At 45.1% G+C, this 19,543-nt stretch overlaps 1 protein-coding gene across 1 annotated transcript in view; it reads right to left on the reverse strand.

The window, feature by feature from the left end:
- The window catches only part of ryr2a (ryanodine receptor 2a (cardiac)), a 684,685-nt gene that overhangs the window by 131,086 nt on the left and 534,056 nt on the right, over window positions 1-19,543 (reverse strand). The window contains exons 65-70 of the mRNA XM_048535805.2: window positions 18,103-18,233; window positions 7,735-8,055; window positions 6,017-6,257; window positions 3,361-3,448; window positions 3,154-3,246; window positions 2,313-2,483 (exon numbers count right to left, since the gene is read on the reverse strand). Coding sequence (XP_048391762.2) covers window positions 2,313-2,483; window positions 3,154-3,246; window positions 3,361-3,448; window positions 6,017-6,257; window positions 7,735-8,055; window positions 18,103-18,233 — 1,045 coding nt within the window. The remainder of the gene's footprint in view (window positions 1-2,312; window positions 2,484-3,153; window positions 3,247-3,360; window positions 3,449-6,016; window positions 6,258-7,734; window positions 8,056-18,102; window positions 18,234-19,543) is intronic.

Here is a 19,543-nt window from a genome sequence, read left to right on the forward strand (position 1 = left end):
TACATAGGTCCAATAATTTCTGAAACATAGTATGTTAACACATCAATTGCTAGTGTGGCAGTATCCTTCAGGTGTTTCTCCAATTCTACTAACAACAGGAGTGAGTAGTGCAATCTTTCCCCAGTGTTGTTATTTATCATGTTTCACACAGGAAAACCACTAAACAGTTAGACATCCAAGCTAGAAATTACTCTGAATACATTCTTGCTTAAGATTTATATGGACTGATGTGGCCATTTTGTATCTGAGAAGTACACAGAAATGAGGCAGAATAACAGCAAAACTGGAATCTTGTTAAGATTCATCAGAATAATGCTGTTAAATACCTGTTCAAAGATAGAATCAGATACCTAAGCCTCTTGAACAACATTGAGTATCCAATTTCAGCTGCTTGCGGAATTATTTCCATTCAAGAAAAAGGAATTTAAGACAAAAAGGAAAATACAATTTAAATACCAGACTTGGAAAGCTGTCACAGAATTATCAAGGAAAAAGTAAAACATAATCTGTCAATTAGAAGTTCAACACTTCAGCATAAATTGAGGGTTAATTGACATAAAGAGAGATCACTGAGCAAATGATGCTGCATTGGGTGATAACAGCAACCTGTAGGATGTCCAGACAAAGACATATGACATGAAAAAAATGAACAAGCTGAGAATTCAAAGTTTCAGTCTACAGCAGAAGATTATCTGAATTTGGAGGACCATAGAATACTGAAGATTGAAAGAAACCTGCCACATTTGATGGGAATAGGAAGCTTCACAGATCATTATTTCGCTTCCATACTCTCCAACTTGTGATATCTGGCCATCAAAGATGATGAGTGGCTAATTATTGCATGGCAAATGCAGAGGCAAAAATATCCCAGGGTTTCATACCAAAGCCTTTGCACCATGACATCAGACTAATTGATCGAATACGCTTCTAATAGGAAACCACAAATCAAATGCAGACTGGACTTTACAGCTCGTTATCAGTTCAGGATAAATAAGTTGCAAGGCGAATGAAAGACAGTTGGCTCTCAATTTGCTGGCGAGCCAGACCATGATCTCATCCTACATATTAACAACAGTCATAGCAAAAAGCAGCAGGCACAGCAAAACAGGATACAACAATATTGCCAGCTGACAGTGCAGGTAGATTGAGGTATACTGCATTAGAATCCCAAGGAACTCATATGTAACCAGCCCACACAGCTAATCAACTGCAGAGTCACTGAAGAACAGAAATAGGCAATTAGCACAGACTTGTATTCATTGACAGGACATAAGCATTGCACCCAACATAATGCAAGCGAGAGATATTAAAAATCCTCCTACACAACATAATCGTATATCAGCTTCATTTAGTTGGTAGCATTTCTCTCTGACTCAGAAGGTGTAGCATGGTGCCATACTAAGGGTGTGCTGCATTGCTCCTGCGAATTAAATATCCCAATATCTGCAAAAGGGCAAGAAAATTCTCTTGACATTCTACAGAATGTCCTTCATAACACCAAATCTGTAAAAGCAGATGAATTTGTTATTTTGGTCATTGCTCATGAGATCTTACTATGCAGAGAATGATTGCTGAATTTATTGTCTTAAGTTACTTGACTTTAATGCCATTCATTGTATGTGATGGATCTGAAGGCAATGATAAGGCATGATAACAATGCAAGCCTTTATATACAAACCTCCTGAGGCACTTTTCATCTGTGACACTCACAGAGATCTACTTCCATTTGTTCATGGAGTATCTGTGGAGATGTGTGTATGAGTTCAATGGATGCCTCTTACCCTGACCATCCTATGCTGTTCCTCTTTCATTATTTGGTGCACTCACTCATTTTGTAATTGCACTGCTCCTTATCCTGTTTATTCAAACAAATGTAAGTTATTAAGCAATCCCTCAATTAGCGTAAATGCTTTAACTGGCACAGAGACACATCCCTGTGATGCTCCAGTGCTTTTCAGAAATGTTACAGCCCAATGAGTGTAAACTGGCAGGTATAAGAACAAGAACTGGGCAAAACTTCCCTTAAATGGAAATGATCAGCCTTACAGCAGCTGAAACTTTATAACGTACAGACTGGGCGATATTGTTGCGTGCAATGTGGTGAGAAGAATTTGGAGCAGAGCAATAAATAGAAGTAAGAATTAATGCTCAGAAACAAAATTACTGGGCTTTTAACACACAATTAGTGTCCATGTTAACATAAGGCACAGAGTAATTTCTAGTCTTTAGACCTTCCTAGACTGAAATCAGTCGACGTTAAGAAGATTTAAAGAAAAACTCAAAAAGCAAAATCTTAATTTTAGTCTGATTACCATGCTAAATCTATTTTTAGCTAATGAGATTAATTCCTGGTCACCAGGTGCACAAATATTTAACCCAATAGGCAGCAGTCTCTTCAATGCTGCAACAATGAGTGAAGTTTGAAGAGAATAGCGATCTCCTTTCCTCTTTGATTTCTTCCTCTCTTGATCAGACACACCTCCCTGTGGACAGCAAAAGAAGAAAAAATAGTTGTTATTGTTAACATAATATACAGAGAAAATGGGTGTTGTCATCATATTTTTCCAAAAGATCAGGGCCAAAGCAGCTGAAGGTTGTGCCACTATTTATGGATCAAAAGTGAGGAGGTTCACAAAAGGACCAAAGCGGGAGGACCAGGAGTTATCAGAATGGAGGACTATGGAGAAATTTGAAAAAAAACTTCAGATTCCTAACACATTGTTAGTTAATACCAAATAATGGGGACCTTCTTACAAGATGGCCAGTTTCTCTAAAGACTGAAGTTTGAACACCCTAACTTGATTCTACATGGAATGTTTAGAGATAGTAGATTTCCAATCTGCGTTGTTGAATTGGATTTGAGCCCAGAACAATGTACTCAACGGTTACAATAAGCAACTGATTCACGAAGATGAAAATGAAGTACGATGATGAAGAGGATATCTATTGATCATTTCAAAGCTTCTTTATGAGCCACTGTGCAGTCATTAAAACTGCTCAGCTGAATTAATCTCTAATTGATACATGAACAATTAATACTTTAAAAAAGTATTTATTACTGTAACTTTAAATTCAAGGCAACTTCAGCTGCAAATAGCAAAAGTTCTGTATAGAAGTGTAACATAAACGCAAACAAAATGGCAAATTTGGAACCTTTGACATCTTGGACTTTGTATCAGTAATGAGGAAAGACATGTTGTTGATTTCATTCTGAATCACAAAGTTCTGTTCTTCTCTTTTAAAATTCTGAAAAATAAATATTGACAGTAAGCGAGACTGAATTAAGTATCATATGCGCACAAATTATTGTTTTATGGAAGATGCTAAAAGATTGATCTCATAATTGCATATTGAGCTCACGTGAGATTTGGCCCAGTAGATAAATACTTCAGCTACCATGCGGAAAAGCTCCTCTGCTTCAGGATTTGGTTCTTTGAGCCATTTTGCGCTGAAAAAGGAACAAAAAGACATTTTGCAGCCATGTTTTAAAGCTACAGTTGATTTCAACTCTTCTGTATTGAAACAAAGAACACAGGTGCAGGAATAGGCCATTCAGCCTGTTGAGCTTGCAGCATCATTCAACATGATCACGACTGATCACGCAATTTCAGTGTCAAATTCCTGCTTTTTCTCCATACCCCCTGATCCCTTTAGCCGCAACAGCCATGTCCAGCTCCCTGTTGAATATATCTAGTGAACTGGCACCAATGGCTTCCAGTGGGAGAGAATTCCACAGGTTCACAACTGTGAGTGAAGAAATTCTTCCTCATCTCAGTCCTAAATGGTTTATATCTTTACTCTTAGATTGTGACCTATGATTCTGGACTTCCCCAACATCGGGAACATTCTTTCCACATCTAGCCTGTCCGATCTCATCAAGATGTTATATGTTTCTGTGAGATTTCCCCTCAATCTTCTAAATTCCAGTCAGTACAAGTCCAGTCGACCCAGTCTTTCTTCATGTGTCAGTCCTGCCATCGCAGGAATCAGTCTGGTGGACTTCCTCAATAACAAGAATGTCCCTCCTCAAACTAGGAGACCAAAACTGCAGACAATACTCAAGGCATAGCCACATTAACACCCTGTATAACTGCAGCAAAACATCCCCACTCCTATACTTAAATCCTTTTGCTGTGAAGACCATTATGCCACTGGTTTTCTTAAGTTTTTTGGGATAGTTCATTCGAGAAACATCATATTATGCATTAATTAATGCTCATTTGTGGAAAATCAAGAACTCTGGACCTGCTGGATTGCTGCTGCTTGCTGAGTGACCAGTCAAAAAATTAGCAGCTTTGGTAGCTTGTTGCAGTAAAAGGGATATAACTTAATATTAATGAGCACTGCCATTCACCAGGAATGGCCAGTCAATAAATTAGCATGATTGTGTTCAAATTTAAGACTAGTCATTTCATTAAATGATAATTGGTTAAACCACAACATCGAAAAAAACTGTCATAGAGTTATAAAGTTCTACAGCACAGAAAAAGGCTCTGAAAAGACAATTTTCCAGCACTTGGTCCATAGCCTTTTATGCCTTGGCATTGCAAGTGCATATCTAAATACTTCTTAAATGATACGAGGATTTCTCTCTCCACCATCCTTCCAGGCAATGAGTTCCACATTCCCACTACCCTCTGGGTGATTTGAAACAAAAACTTATATCTCCATTAAAGCTCCTGCCCCCTTCCTTAAGTGGTATCCAATATATGCCAGAAATTCCTCAAGACTACTCCTGCTCCACTGCTATAACATCACCTGAGGTACAGCATGATAGGTAAAAGGCACTTGCATGTCTAACAATGTTACTGTTGCACAGGATTGTAAGGATCTAAAAGGATTAATGCTGATGAGTTCACTAAGCACCACACAATATGATGTTGCGAGATGTAGTTGGAAAAGGGAATAACAATTTTCCTAGAGGAAAAGGACCAATCATTGGGATCACCCTCGTAGTCTTAGTTACAATGTCTATCGTACCAATGTAACTTATATGTATTTACTGCCATCAAAATCAACTACATATTGCTTAAGACCAGGCTCTTTCCTTGATAGACTACTGAGGGCTTTCCCCTTATCAAAAGGTTAAACAAGCCCTGCAGTTCCCATCCAGGAAAGCAGATGATGGCAGGAATCTTATCTTGATCTTACACCATTATGAGCTGTGGTGAGGATCAACACACTTCAGGGCAGTGAAAAACTAAGTGGTTTTCCATTACTGCACTAGACCAAAAAGGACATTGTATACCACTGCCAGAAAGGTAGATGGTGGCGGACCGTCTACCTGGTTGACTTTACATCAAGAGCAGAGCTACAATAAAGATGGAGGGTAATCGGGGAGAGCAATAAATCGTGGCCTTGCCAACCCTGTTCACAGCTCGTGAACAAAGAGAAAAAAAATTACAACATTCCCAGGGGAGACTGTATTTGCGGTAAGCAGTACCAAGACAGCAGACATATGTTCTGTAAGTAGCACAGAATTAAAATGAGTTTAAAGTTCATGCTTTGACTACACACAAAAATATGGAAGCTGTCGTATTCTACAGGATGACAGGCTGCTCTTTCAATACAGAAAAGGAGACAACTGGGAGTGGACCTAACCTGAGTATTACCTGACCTTGGGAGTGGGGCAATGTTGCGAAGTTGGGTCCTTCATAAAGAAAGTACAGGAATTGAACCTGTGCTGTTGGCTTTGCAACAATACATTGAATAAACTATTCTTAACAGTCCATTTCTACCTAGCATCTGGCATAAGATAGTTACAGTAGTAAAGAGTACAGCGATAGTAAACTGCGCCGTATCCCTCAATACTGCAGTATCAGATTCAATGCAGGAAGTTTTCATATATGATTTGCTCATTACTTCATTTTTTTAAATTGTATGGGGTGATAGCCAGGAGTATATTTTTCTGACCTAACTGCATGACATCACACTTGCCTACATTAACCTCTATCTGTCAAGTTTTTGCACATTCACTCAAAATTACGGTATAAATAAAATGCTATAAGTATAGTACCGGTTATAATCCACAAATCTGATCAGTAGTGGGTAAAAAGCATAAAGGTCTCGGGTGAGCACAGTAAATTCATCCATAATTAGCAGTTCAGCCTCAGACATGTCTCCTCTGCCCTCTGATTTAAGGTGTTCCTCTTCCATCACAACGGTGGCCACTTTCTTTTTCAGCTTCTCCATCAGAGGCAGGAAGTGTGTTTTAAGGAGCTGTGGTTTCACTTTGCTGATAATTGGCTGTGAGAATACTGGTAGAAGTAAAATATCAGGTTTCAGCATTTCGTAGAATCAGAAAATTCCTATAGTGTGGAAGCAGGCCATCCAGCCTATACCAACTCTTTGAAGAGCATGTGACTCAGACCCATCCCCTCCTCTATAAGAGATAATGGGAACTGCAGATGCTGGAGAATTCCAAGATAATAAAATGTGAGGCTGGATGAACACAGCAGGCCAAACAGCATCTCAGGAGCACAAAAGCTGACGTTTCGGGCCTAGACCCTCTATAATCCTATATTTCCCATGGTTAATCCACCTAACACATTGCTGGATGTTATTGGCAATTTAGCATCGGCAATCTCCCAAACCTACACATCTTTAGACTGTGGGAGGAAATCCACACAGACACGGGGAGATTCACAGAGACAGTAACCTGAGGCTGGAACTGAACCTGGGTCCCTATCACTGTGAGGCAGCAATGCTAACCGCCGAGCCACCGTGCCACCCCCAAACCCTGTCACTTGACAGGACTGGCGGAAGAAGGCAAAATTTTCAAAAGGAAACTGGATAAACGCTGGAAGAGAAAACATTTGCAGAGCGTAAGTGCAGGGGAATGGGAGAAATTGGGTAACTCTACCAAAGAGTTGACACAGACAAAATGGGCTGAATGGCCTCTTTCTCCATTATCCTATAACCATCCAGAGAACAAATATATGTAAACTGTAACTGAAATCAGACATTCTTTTTAATATCTTGCATGCTAGTAGTAAAACTGTTGATTATAATGCAACATTTAATTATTTCACTTGACAATTCTATACAACTTTACAATATGAAAACCATCCTGTAGCAAAATGTACAGGCTGGCTACAAATAACAATCCTCAAGTGAAATGGGAGCTGATGGAAAACTTTCCTTTCTCCATGGAATAGTGGCGTATGGAATGAAGGCTCTTTTGAAGTCATACTTTTTGCATTCTTGGCTTACTTCATAAATTCTTAATAGTTTCATCAATCAAAAGGAATATTTTCCTTACAGAAAACCTGGCAATTCTTGTAATTAATGTCTTCAAGTAAACAGTCGGAATGGTCAATTCTGAACAGCAGATAATCACAATTAATTAGACATCACAGTCCGAGTATCAATTTTATTTCTGACTAGTGGAGTTAAAAAAATGCATTATTATAAGTGAAGGTTCTTTGAACAAATGCAAGTTTTTTTATCATGCAGAAAAAATCCACTCTCAGAAACTAAGGAACAAATGTTCTTTAAATGAGACATCTTTTTATTTAAATGTTTGAATCTTGAAATGTGTGGACCCCAAATGTCCCATGTACCATTGGGATGTGCTGATTAGAAACTTTTGGGCCTACGCTCCAGGATTTTCCTTCTCTTTATTAAGTGTCCTCAAAAAATATCTTGAGAATTGCTTTGGCAATATCTTGATTTGCACAATCAGTCTGATAATATTTCAGCTTCATGGAAGATACCAGTCATAAACAGCAGTACCTGCTAATCTTTTCATCCAGGCTCCTTCATCAATGCCCAAGTTGTTAGATATTATCTTCAGAATGTTGCCCAGAAGGGTGTTCATGTGTTCGGAGGTGACAGCAGTGCAACACTGCTCTGCCTTCTCAGGGTTATTCTCTGGTCCATGTTCCCACCAATGGGACATGTAGCTGCACAACATGGGTAAAATGACTTCCATCACATGGGGCATCTGAGTGTAGCGTATCCCAGATTCTGTCAGCTCCATGATCTCGTCCAGTAGTCTTTCCAGAGAAGGAATATTGGGGCACATATCTTCCACTTTGGCTGGTAACTTCAAAGCTAAGGCAAAAGAGCAACTTTAAGAGGATGAAGATCATTGGCAGTCCCCAAAGAATAATATTTTGTACTTTTAAATTAACTACGCCAAGGGAAAATGTTTGAATAAGAACCCCTGATGTATCATTTGAATGTTTTGTTTTTGGTTTACGGTGTATTTTTTTTCATTTTCTTATCAAGACACTATTCATATATTCCAAAAGTGATCAACAACTTTTTGACCCACTGTACATAATTTCATATCTAACAATCTAATAATCACCCCTTGAAAGTCAACAGCACTAACATCACTGAATCCCACATTATCAAAATCCTGGGGTTACCAATGTCCAAATTAGGGGCGTGGGTTCAGTTACATGAAAAATTATGGAAAAAGTTAAAAGGGAGGAGAGCTCAGGAGAGATTGTAGACCTTTCCAGAAGAAGTAATAGGACAGGGAGTATGGAAAAGTCTGGAATCTAACATCAGGTACAGCAGATAAGGGGACAAGTATAAGAAGAGAGGGGAGTTAACACAGGACTGAGAGTGTTGTGCCTAAATGCGTGCAGCATACAAAACAAGGTAAATAGACTTGCAGGGTCGATCAAAATGCTGTTTTAGGTATCACAGAGATGTGTATGCAAGAGGATCAGGGCTGGGAAGCTAAATATCCAAGGATAGCCATCCTTTTGAAAGGACAGGCAGATGGTAAATGGAGCAAGGTTGCCTTGTTAGTAAAGAATGAAATGAAATTAATCGCAAGAAACAATGTAGGCTCAGAAGGTGTGGAATCTGTGTGGATAGAGTGGAGGAAATGCAAAAAGGAAAGTGCCTAATGAGAGTAATGTATAGGCCTACTGGCAGTAGTTAGGATGCGGAGCAGAAAATAAATCAGGAGACAGAAAAGGTAAATATGAAATAAACTATTTCAATAATCATCGGTGACGTCAATGTGCATGTAAACAGGGAAAATCAGGTTGGTAGCTGATTTCAAAAAATGGAATTTGTGGAATGTCTATGAGATTTTTTTTGGAGCGACTTCTGTTAGAGCCCATTAGGGAACAAACAATTCTGGATTTGGTAATGTGATGTGAGGCAGGCTTGATGAGGGAGCTTAAGGTGAAAGAGCCCCTAGGGGACAATGACTACAATATCACAGAATTCACCCTGCAGAATCAGGTGTTACAGTATTACAATTGAGTAAAGGTGGCTACAAAGACATAAGGGAGAAGCTGGTTGGAATGGATTGGAAGGGGATGCGAGGCGGAAAAGAGTGGAGCACCAATAGCAGGAGTTTCTGGGGTAATTCAGTATACACAGCAGAAATTCATCCCAAGGATGAAGAAACATACTAAGGGGACAATCAGGCCAGCATTCCTGACAAGAGAAATCAGAGACGACAAGGTTGATGTCATTTCCTGTGTTGGTGATGTCATTTCCTGTTCTTTTTCTCAGAGGGTGGTAGATGGGCTCCAAATCAATGTGCTTGTTGATGGAGTTCTGGTTCAAATGCCATGCTTCTAGGAATCAATAATACCCTTTACTGGCATAACATTCACAAAGGAGGAGGAAAACAACAACAAACTGCCATTCCTAGATGTCACAGTAGAGCGAACAGCCAATGGGGAACTTCAAACCAGCGTCTACAGGAAAGCAACACATACGGACCAAATACTGAACTACAGGAGCAACCATCCCAACACCCACAAACGAAGCTGCATTAGAACATTATTCCAACGAGCCACCACACACTGCAGCACAGAGGAACTAGGCAGAGCAGAAGAAAATCACCTATACAGCGTATTCAAAAAGAATGGGTACCCTATGAACACAGTCCGCCGATTCCTCAGCAACAAACCCAAACAAACAGACAAAACGGGCCCAGAAACCATAACCACTCTCCCCTACAGCAAAGACATTTCCGAAATGACTGCCAGACTACTCGGACCTCTTGGCATCAGGGTAGCCCACAAACCCACCAACACACTAAAACAGCAGCTAATGAACTTAAAAGACCCGATACAGACAACAAGCAAAACGAACATCATCTACAAAATACGTTGCAAGAACTGTGACAAACACCACATTGGACAAACAGGCAGAAAGCTAGCCACCAGGATACATGAACATCAACTAGCCACAAAACGACATGACCCACTATCACTCGTATCCTTACATACAGATGAGGAAGGACACCACTTTGATTGGGACAACACATCCATCCTAGGACAAGCCAGACAGAGACACGCACAAGGATTCCTAGAAGCATAGCATTCCAACCGGAACTTCATCAACAAACACATTGATTTGGAGCCCATCTACCACCCTCTGAGAAAAACAACAGGAAATGACATCACCAACATAGGAAATGACATCACCAACCCAAGGAAAACTAAACACATAAATACAAAGCGGGACATAACACCAGCGCTTCATCGGAGGCTCCCTGATGATGTTACCTAGAATGGTGACAAAACGTCTGGCAGCAAATCTTCCAGCTCATTGAACCAGCTTACATCTGGAACAAAATGAAGACCCACTCTTTTGTGGACCGAGAGGAGGACAGCACTGTGTTGGAGGTGGAAGGAAGATGTCGGGTTGGCTGTGCACCCTTGCAACCGGTGGATCTTAATGCTGGCTTCGGCCTAACGCTGGTTCAGGGGAGCAGCCAACCTGCAACAATGGCTGCGGTGAGTGCTCGTGCCACAGGTCAGGGGGTCCGGAACACCATCCACATTTCCGTGAAGAAGGTTGATGAAGGTGCACCTGTGGACCGCACCTTCTTTGTGAAGAGGGTCCTGTTGGACTGTTGTGGGATCGCTGCTGTGGACATTTACTGCCTGCAGGATTTCCCTGGAGGTTTTTATGATGTAACCTTCAGGAGTGCCAAGCTTTGCGAGTGCTTCCTGGAGGTTTTGAAGGAGAAAGGAGGTGAGGGCCCCCTCTCTGTACTGACCGCTGTCCCGCTTTTTGTGATGCCAGCGCAGAGGAGCTGTATGGTGACTGTATACATGTACAATCCACATGTGCCAGCAGTTGATGTCCTGACCTGCCTCGGAAGGTACGTGAAGGTGGAAGGGGGCCTAACCAACATAATGGACCCCTTCGGGATCTGGAACAGTAAGAGGCAGGTCAAGGTGACGCTGAGGATGGGCTTGGATGGGAACATCGTACACCCACCGTCCAGCTTCACGATCGGCGGGAGCAAGGGCTACCTGACCTACGCAGGGCAACCTAAAGTCTGCCATGCCTGTGGTAGGTCAGGACACGTGGCTGCCGACTGCAAAGCCACCATCTGCAGGGAGGATGGACACCTTGCAAAGGATTGCCCAGAAGAAAAAAGCTGCAACCTTTGCGGGGAAGCGGGCCACCTCTATAGGGTATGCCCGCGGCGGGGGATCACCTACGCCCAGGTCGCCGGCAGGGGCAATGCAGGGCAAGCCTCCCCGGAGGAGAGGAAGGCACCAGGGCCCTGCAAGGACCCCACTAATGTGCAGGAGAACCAGGTCGTGCAGGAGGCCGCAGCCCCGCAGGATGGACCCGAGGCCAGCAGAGCGCCCCTGCAGGCTCCGCTCTCCCCCGACAATCCGGAGTCAATGGAGGAGGCGAGAGGTGACCCAGGGGAGTGGACAACGGTCCGGAAAGCAAGGAGGAAGGCGTGCCGGTGGGCCCAGGCACCACAACCATCAGGTGGGAAGAGGCAGCTATAGGGGGGCTATAAGAGCTCCTCTGACGAGGGAGATTCGGAGGAGGCCCACCCAAAGCAGAAGCTAAAGATCTCAAGAGAGAAGGAAAGCAGCACACCGCTCCCAGGTGACAGGAGGCGTCCTGAGGCTCCCTCCGACACCCAGCCACACGCCGCTGGGGCCCTGGAGGGCCCCCCAGAACTTCCAGGCAGGAAGGAGGAAACAGCATGTCCCCAGCCTGACCCAGAGCCGGACTCTCCTGCCTCCGTACCCCTGACAGGGGGATGCCACCCGGAAGGCAGCACGGACGGTTTCCTGAGCCCGGAGAGCATCCAGCAGTTAGCCCGGCCAATGGGCATGAAGGGACAAATGGAGGGGCTGGACCTTAGACTTGGGGAGGGTACTGCGGTCACTGCACACAAAGGGGGTTTGGGTTGCGAGCATTAATGTGCGCAGCGTCAAGTCCACCGCAAGATGTATGTCCACGTTGGCCTACCTGACCACCGTCAGGGCGGACTTCCTGTTTCTGCAGGAGTGCGGGATATCGCACCTCAGCAGGTACGGGAAATGGTCGGGCGCCTGGGCCTGTGGGCCTTCGATCTGGTCGGGGGGGTAATGACTGTCAGTCCTCAGGCCTGGCTATTCTGCTGCGGGGGCGCAACTTCACCATCTCTCGAGTTCAGGAGGTGGTGGGGTGGGGGCGCCTCCTAGTGGCTGATGTCACCTGCAGGAACGCTCCCCTGAGGCTGATCAACGTGTACGCCCCAGCGGTACGGAGTGAGCGGTTGGCCGTCCTGCAGCGGCTTCCACCCCTGCTGGCTACATCCAGGCTGGTCATCCTAGGCGGAGACTTCAACTACATCATCGATACAGATGGAAGATCCGGTGTGGGGGCAGCGGGTGGGGGGAGTCAACTGGACATCACATCCAGATTCCTGATGGGCACGGTGAAGGACGCCAAGCTGCTCGACGTCTTCAGCACCCCTGCAGACAGAGCGCAGCGGAGATACACCTGTTCACGGCCAGACGGGTCTATCCGCTCAAGGATAGACTTCCTGTTTGTGTCACGGGCGTTCTCGGAAAGGTCCACCGGCGTCGAGCCAGTGTTCTTCTCTGACCACTGCCTCCTGCTGGCCGACTGTCACTTACAGGACGACCAGCAGGCCAGCAAGGGGACGTGGAAGCTCAACACGACTCTGTTGAGCCCAGAGAACATCGAGGAGCTTAAGAGGGAGTACGCTGGTTGGAGAACCATGAAACCGCTCTTTCAGTCTCTGGGCGACTGGTGGGAGACGGTGAAGGAGAACATCAAGAGGTTCTTTGTCCTCAAGGGTGTTCGGAAGGTGAGAGAGAGGCGGGGAAAGCTGTCGCAACTCCAGAAAAGGGTGCAGAACCTGCTCTTTCTGCAGTTGATGGGGGCCAATGTCACGGAGGACCTCCGCGAGGTGAGGGGCCAGCAAGCCTCGCTCTTTGCTGCGGAGGCCTCCAGGATAATCTTCCGGTCCAGGGTCCGCTCCGTGGAGCGACGTGTGCTCACATTTCTTCTTTCAGAAGGTGCACCAAGAGAGCTCTGTGCTTAGCCGGCTGAAGGAGGACGACGGCTTGGTGACGTCGTCTCGGCCCGACATTTTGAGGATCAGCAGATCCTTCTATGCGGGACTGTACGACACGAAGCCCACGGACAGCACGGCCTCCAAGTCGTTCCTGTCGTCTATCACAGAGGTCTTAGACGACGGCACGAGGGAGTGGCTGGACTGGCCGATATCCCTGGACAAGCTGACCAGATCCCTCAAGTCCTTGGAGAGGAATAAGACTCCTGGGAGCGACGGCCTACCAGTCGAGCTGTATTCCACTCTGTGGGACCTGGTCGGCCAGGACCTGATGGAGGTGTGCCGGAAGCGCAAGTCCATGAGGAAGGGCATCATCACCCTCATTTACAAGAGGAAGGGGGAGAGGGAAGAAATTAAGAATTGGCGTCCCATTTCACTGTTGAACGTGGACTACAAAATCCTGGCCAAGGTCATAGCCAACCGGGTCATGTCTGTGCTGGAGTCAGTGATTCACCCTGACCAAACCTGTGCTGTGCCGGGCAGGAAGATCGCTGAGAGCCTCGCGCTCATCAGGGATAAGATCGCCTATGTGCAGGACAGGCGCGTGGACACCTGTCTCGTCAGCCTGGACCAGGAGAAGGCCTTCGACAGGGTCTCTCATGCTTACGTGAGGGACGTCCTCTCCAAATTGGGGTTTGGGGGGGCATCCGCAATTGGATCCGGCTGCTCTACACCAACATCATTAGCGCAGTCTCGATCAACTTGTGGGAATCGGACAGTTTTCCGGTCAGATCTGGAGTCAGGCAGGGCTGCCCGCTCTCTCCTGCCTTGTTTGTGTGCTGTGTGGAGCCCTTTACTGCATCCATCAGGAAGGACGTGAGCCTGAAGGGCGTGACTATCCCAGGCAGCGGAGGCTTTCAGGTCAAGACCTCCCTGTACATGGACGACGTCGCCGTCTTCTGCACCAATCATCGGTCGGTGAGTAGGCTGTTGGACATCTGCGGCCAGTTTGAACTGGCCTCGGGTGCCAAAGTCAGTAGGGGTAAGAGCGAGGTCATGTTCTTCGGGAACTAGAACGACCGCTCCTTCATCCCCTTCACCGGCAGGACAGACTACCTGAAGGTGCTGGGTATTTGGTTCTGTGGAGCTGGGGCGTGCACTAAGACCTGAGGGGAGCATATCACCAAACTGAAGCAGAAGCTGGGCAGGTGGACACTCCGGTCCCTCTTCATCGTGGCTAAGAACCTGGTTGTCAGGTGCGAGGGGCTTTCGGTACTGTTGTATGTGGCGCAGGCCTGGCCTATTCCCTGGACCTGCGCCACTGTGGTCACCCAGGCCATCTTCCACTTCATTTGGGGGGGGTCGAGGATGGGCCGGGTCCGTAGGGACACCATGTACAAAGACCTGGAAAATGGGGGAAAGGGTGTACCGAACGCCACCCTCGCCCTGATGGCTACCTTTGTGTGCGGCTGCATCAAGCTGTGCGTAGATCCTCAGTACGCAAACACCAAGTGTCACTACTTACTGAGGTTCTACCTGTCCCCAGTGTTGCGAAGGATGGGCCTGGCCTCGTTGCCGCGGAACGCTGCAAGTAGTTGGACCGTCCTGTACCACCTGTCCTTCATTGAAAATTTCTGAAAGGAAACACCTTTGACCACAAGGCCGTCAGGCAGTGGTCAGCACGTAGTATCCTCGAGACCCTTCGGGAAAAGGAGAGGGTGGATCCCGTCGTGTCGTTCCCCACGCAGACTGCCAAAGTCATTTGGCAGAATGCCTCATCGCCAGAATTTTCAAACAAGCACAAGGACATTGCTTTGCTGGCGGTGAGAGGGGCTCTGCCAGTGAGATCCTTTATGCATGCCCAGAATCTCTGCGCCACCGCACACTGCCCTCGAGGTGGCTGCGGGGGGGACGAGACTGTCGATCACCTCCTTCTGGAGTGTGCCTATGCGCAGGAGGTCTGGAGGGGGATGCAGTGGTATTTGTCGAGGTTCGTCCCGAGCAGCTCCGTGACACGGGACTCCGTGCTCTACGGGCTGTTTCCCGGGACGCACACCGAGACCAACAACAACTGCGCCTGGAGAACCATCAATGCGGTGAAAGATGCTCTTTGGTCTGCCCGCAACTTGCTGGTCTGCCAGCTGAAAGAACTGACCCCGACTGAATGTTGCAGACTGGCGCACTCCAAGGTCCAGGACTACGTGCTGAGGGACGCGCTAAAGTTTGGGGCAGCTGCCCCCAAGGCGCGGTGGGGAAAGACCACCGTATGAAACCCCTCGTCCAGAATAGAAAAAAGGGCCCTATCTGGTAACTGGGCCCAGCTGGCGCCTTCCCCAACTGGTCAGGGGGCCAACGGGGACTGTGCGGGATGACGACTGCCGGGGTATTTTCTTTGTTTGTTTTTTTTTTCTTCTTTGTCTTGTTTTTTTCCTTTAGTTGGTGTACGTACCCCCTGGGTAACCCGGAGCGGCTTGCATGACTGGGTTGGTGTACAAATATGTTTTATTTTTTGTACATCCTATGAATAAAGTATATTTTTTCAAATTAAAAAAAAGTGATGAAATGTCTGAAAATGAACCTTCCACCTCAGCGAGCAAACCTTCATCCAAAAGGAAGATCATGCTGTTAGACTTCTTTGAGGAGATAACAAGCAAGTTAGATAAAGGAGAGTCAGTGGACTTGACCTACTTGGTTTCCCAGAAGGCTTCTGACAAGGTGCCATACAGGATGCTGCTGAAAAAGACATGAGCTCATGGTGTTGGGGATAAGGTATGGCATGGATAGAGGATTAGCTAATTGGCAGAAGGCAGAGAGTGGGGACAAAGCGGTCTTTTTCAGGTTGGTGGCTGGTGTCTAGTGGAGTTCAGCAGGAGTCAGTGTTGGGATGACAAGTGTTCACACTATACGTTAACAAACTGGACAAAGGAATTGTGGGCATTATTGCTAAGTCTGCAGATAACACAAAGATAGGTGGAGGGACAGGTAGCATTGAGGAAGCGGGGAGGCTGCTGAAGGGATAGGAGATAACTAGAACAGGTGAATAGATCATATTCCACCTGCCATTTTGTTGCTCAATGTGGGAAAATGTGAGGCTTGCACTTTGGTAGGAAGAATAGAGGCACAGACTATTTTCTACATCAGGAAAGGTCTTTAAATCTGAAGCACAAAAGGACTTAGGAAACCTAGTTCAGAATTCTCTTAAAGTTAACATGCAGGTTTAGTTGGCCATTCGGAAGATAATACAAAGTTAGCATCCATTTTGACAGTGCTGGACTTCAAAGGAAGGGCTGTACTGCTGAGGCTGTACAAGGCTATGGTCAGACTGCATTTGGAATATGGTGAGCTGTTTTGGCTCCTGTATCTAAGGAAGGATATGCTGACATTGGAGAGAATCCAGATCAAGTTTACAAGAATGATCTGACTGATGGAGGGTTTTTCATATAAGGAGCAGTTGAGGACTGTGGTCTATACTCGATAAAGTTTTCGAAGTATGAAGACGGGATAGCATTAAAACTTAAACAAACACAGCCTCAGAGTGAAGGCGTGGCCATTTAGAGCTGAGATGAAGAGGAATTTCTTGTGCCAAACCTTGTGGTGAATCTGTGGAACTCATTGCCACAGAAGGCTGTGGAGGCCAAGTCACTGAGTATATTTAAGACAGATATAGACAGGTTCTTGATCAGTAAGGGGATAAAAGGTTGGAGGGAGAAAGCAGGAAAATGGGGTTGAGAAGCATATCAGCCATGACTGGAAGGTGGATCAGGCTTGATGAGCCAAATGGTCTAATTCTGCTTCTATATCTTATAGTCTTACTGGATTGAACCAGGCTAACCATTTGAATGCAGTGCCTGCAAAAGTAGGTCAGAGAATAGGAGTCCTATAGCACACCTCCTGACTCCCCAAAGCCTGTCCACCATCTTCAGGACACAGGTTAGGAGTATAATGGAATACTCTCTATTTGTCTGAATAAGTGCAGATCCAACAACATGCAAGAGAAGCTCAACAATATCCAGGACAAGGCAGTTTACTTGATAGGCACCACAGCCATAAACATTCATTCCCTTCATTACTGAAGCTCAGTAAAGCTGTGTGTACCATTTACGAGACATGCTGCAGAAATTCACCAGAACACCGGAGACAGAACTTTCAAACTTGTGACCACTAACATCTAGAATGTCAAGGGCAGCAGGTTCCTCACCTGATCACTTGCAATCCTAACCTGACGTTGAGTCAAAATACCAGAACTCCGTCCTTAAAGCATTTTGGGTGGACCTACATCAACTGGATTGCAGCAGCTCATGCAGGCAATTCACTATCAAATTCTCAAGCATAATTAGAAACGGACAATAAACTTGTCCAGTCACTGATGACAGTCCTCTAAAGGAATTTTTAAAATTCTATCTAAAGCTCCAGTTTTAATTCATGATGAGAACAGGACACGTGAGGGCTGACAATGTTAGTTCAGTTGGCTCGACAACTGGTTTGCAGTACACAATCATTTCAACAGCATGGGCTCAATTCCTGCAATCAGCTGAGGCTATCATCAAAAACTCCTTCTCAACCTTTCCTCTTACCCAAAGATGGTGACCCTCAGATTATACCAAAGGTTATCAGGGACCCTCAGGTTATCTCTCTCTAATACAAAAGAGCAGCCCTATGATCTGTTAAGATGAGGGCATCTTTTACCTTTACAGTCCACATCCATGTGCTATCATCACATGGCACAATATGGTGGAACTTTGAAGTCTAACATCAGTACATTTGTTGGTCTTTAAAGTTGCATTACATCAAATGAATAAATGGCCAAAACATTCATTGCACAGGAGGTAATGTACCTGCTCGATCTTTCGGTGTCTTAGTGTTGTAGCTCGAGAATGGATTGTGTTTATTCGAGTCAGTTTCTAGGAATGCAACAGGAAAGGCTCCAGCCAATGCTGCCAGACATTCCCCTAATGCTGGTCGCTGCCTGTAATGAAAAATTACACAAATAGAAATAAAATTAACAAAGGAGCTGAAAGAAACAGCACCCTTGGCCTGCAGCTTGGATATTGATTGGATTAGGCCCCGAACTCTGTAATTTTCAAGTTTTTTCACCTGTCTGTCTCTCTCTGCTCCTTCAAGATGTTCAGTGAATATTATCTTATCTACAACGTTTTTGGTCACCTATCCTACTTTTTTGATTCAGTGAATTTGTTCTGTCAACTCTCCTGTGAAGAGTCTTGGAGTATTCTAATACAATAAATGCAATTAGTAGCCATTGAAAGCATTACCTTCTCACAGTCACATGAACTAAATCAAATTAAGGAGGCAATTACAAAAAGGGAAACAGTTACATTCAGACTGCATCTATCACATTTTGAGAAACAAGTAAGTAAGTTTTCTTTAAAGAATTTTATGACAGCCATGTGAACAAAGCAGGTTTTAATAGGGGCTGATAATTCAGGTGAAACAGTTGATATGTTGAAATAGCAAAGGTCAGAGAAATTGAAGCATCTGTTTAAAAAAATGCAATTTGTTTTACAGCAGCATCTCTGGACTGTCCACTTGGAAATTCACATTAACTTTTGGAAATTTTATATTTTAAAAGTGATGATTCCCTGGGCATCTCAAAAGACGTTTATTGCGAACCAACTGACTGCTGTGGTTCCTGCAATAGTGGGTCAGGTGGCTCAGTTGGTAGGACAGTGGGTCTGTGATGTACAATGACACCAAAGGTGTGGGTTCAATTCTGACACCAGCTGAGGTTACGATGAAGGGCTCTCCTTCCCAACCTCTGCCCTCACATGAGGTATAATGTAGTGATTAGGGCCAGGTAAACCTCATTAACTGCAAGGGTCTTGATTGGGGTTGTCAACCTGGGCCAATCAGGAAAGCCTTGGCTGACCAATATAGCAAGGAGATGGCTCTGAGCTGGCTAGCCACACCCAGTCTAATGTGCACTCGTAAATAAAGCGTGATGGGACCTGGTTTCTGGGTAGTTACTTTAGACAATAGCCCTGAGGTTAAATGGTTGTCTAATGAAAGTGAAGAATAATGTGACTACCTTTATACTACAGCAGAAATTAATTTTCTCTAAACTACCATGGGGCTTCCTGAGATCATGAAAGCTGCAATACGTCTTGCCTCCAAGTCACAAAGTTCTGAGTTCAATTTCCATCTCATATCTTCAGTACGAAAATCAAGGCTGTGGGTGCCAGTATGGTACAGAGGAATTGGCTACTCTGATCAACATGATCTTCCAGGCACCATCTATCAGCTCAAGTGGATGCAAAAGAT

This window comes from Stegostoma tigrinum, chromosome 9, assembly GCF_030684315.1.
Source record: "Stegostoma tigrinum isolate sSteTig4 chromosome 9, sSteTig4.hap1, whole genome shotgun sequence".
NCBI lineage: Eukaryota > Metazoa > Chordata > Chondrichthyes > Orectolobiformes > Stegostomatidae > Stegostoma > Stegostoma tigrinum.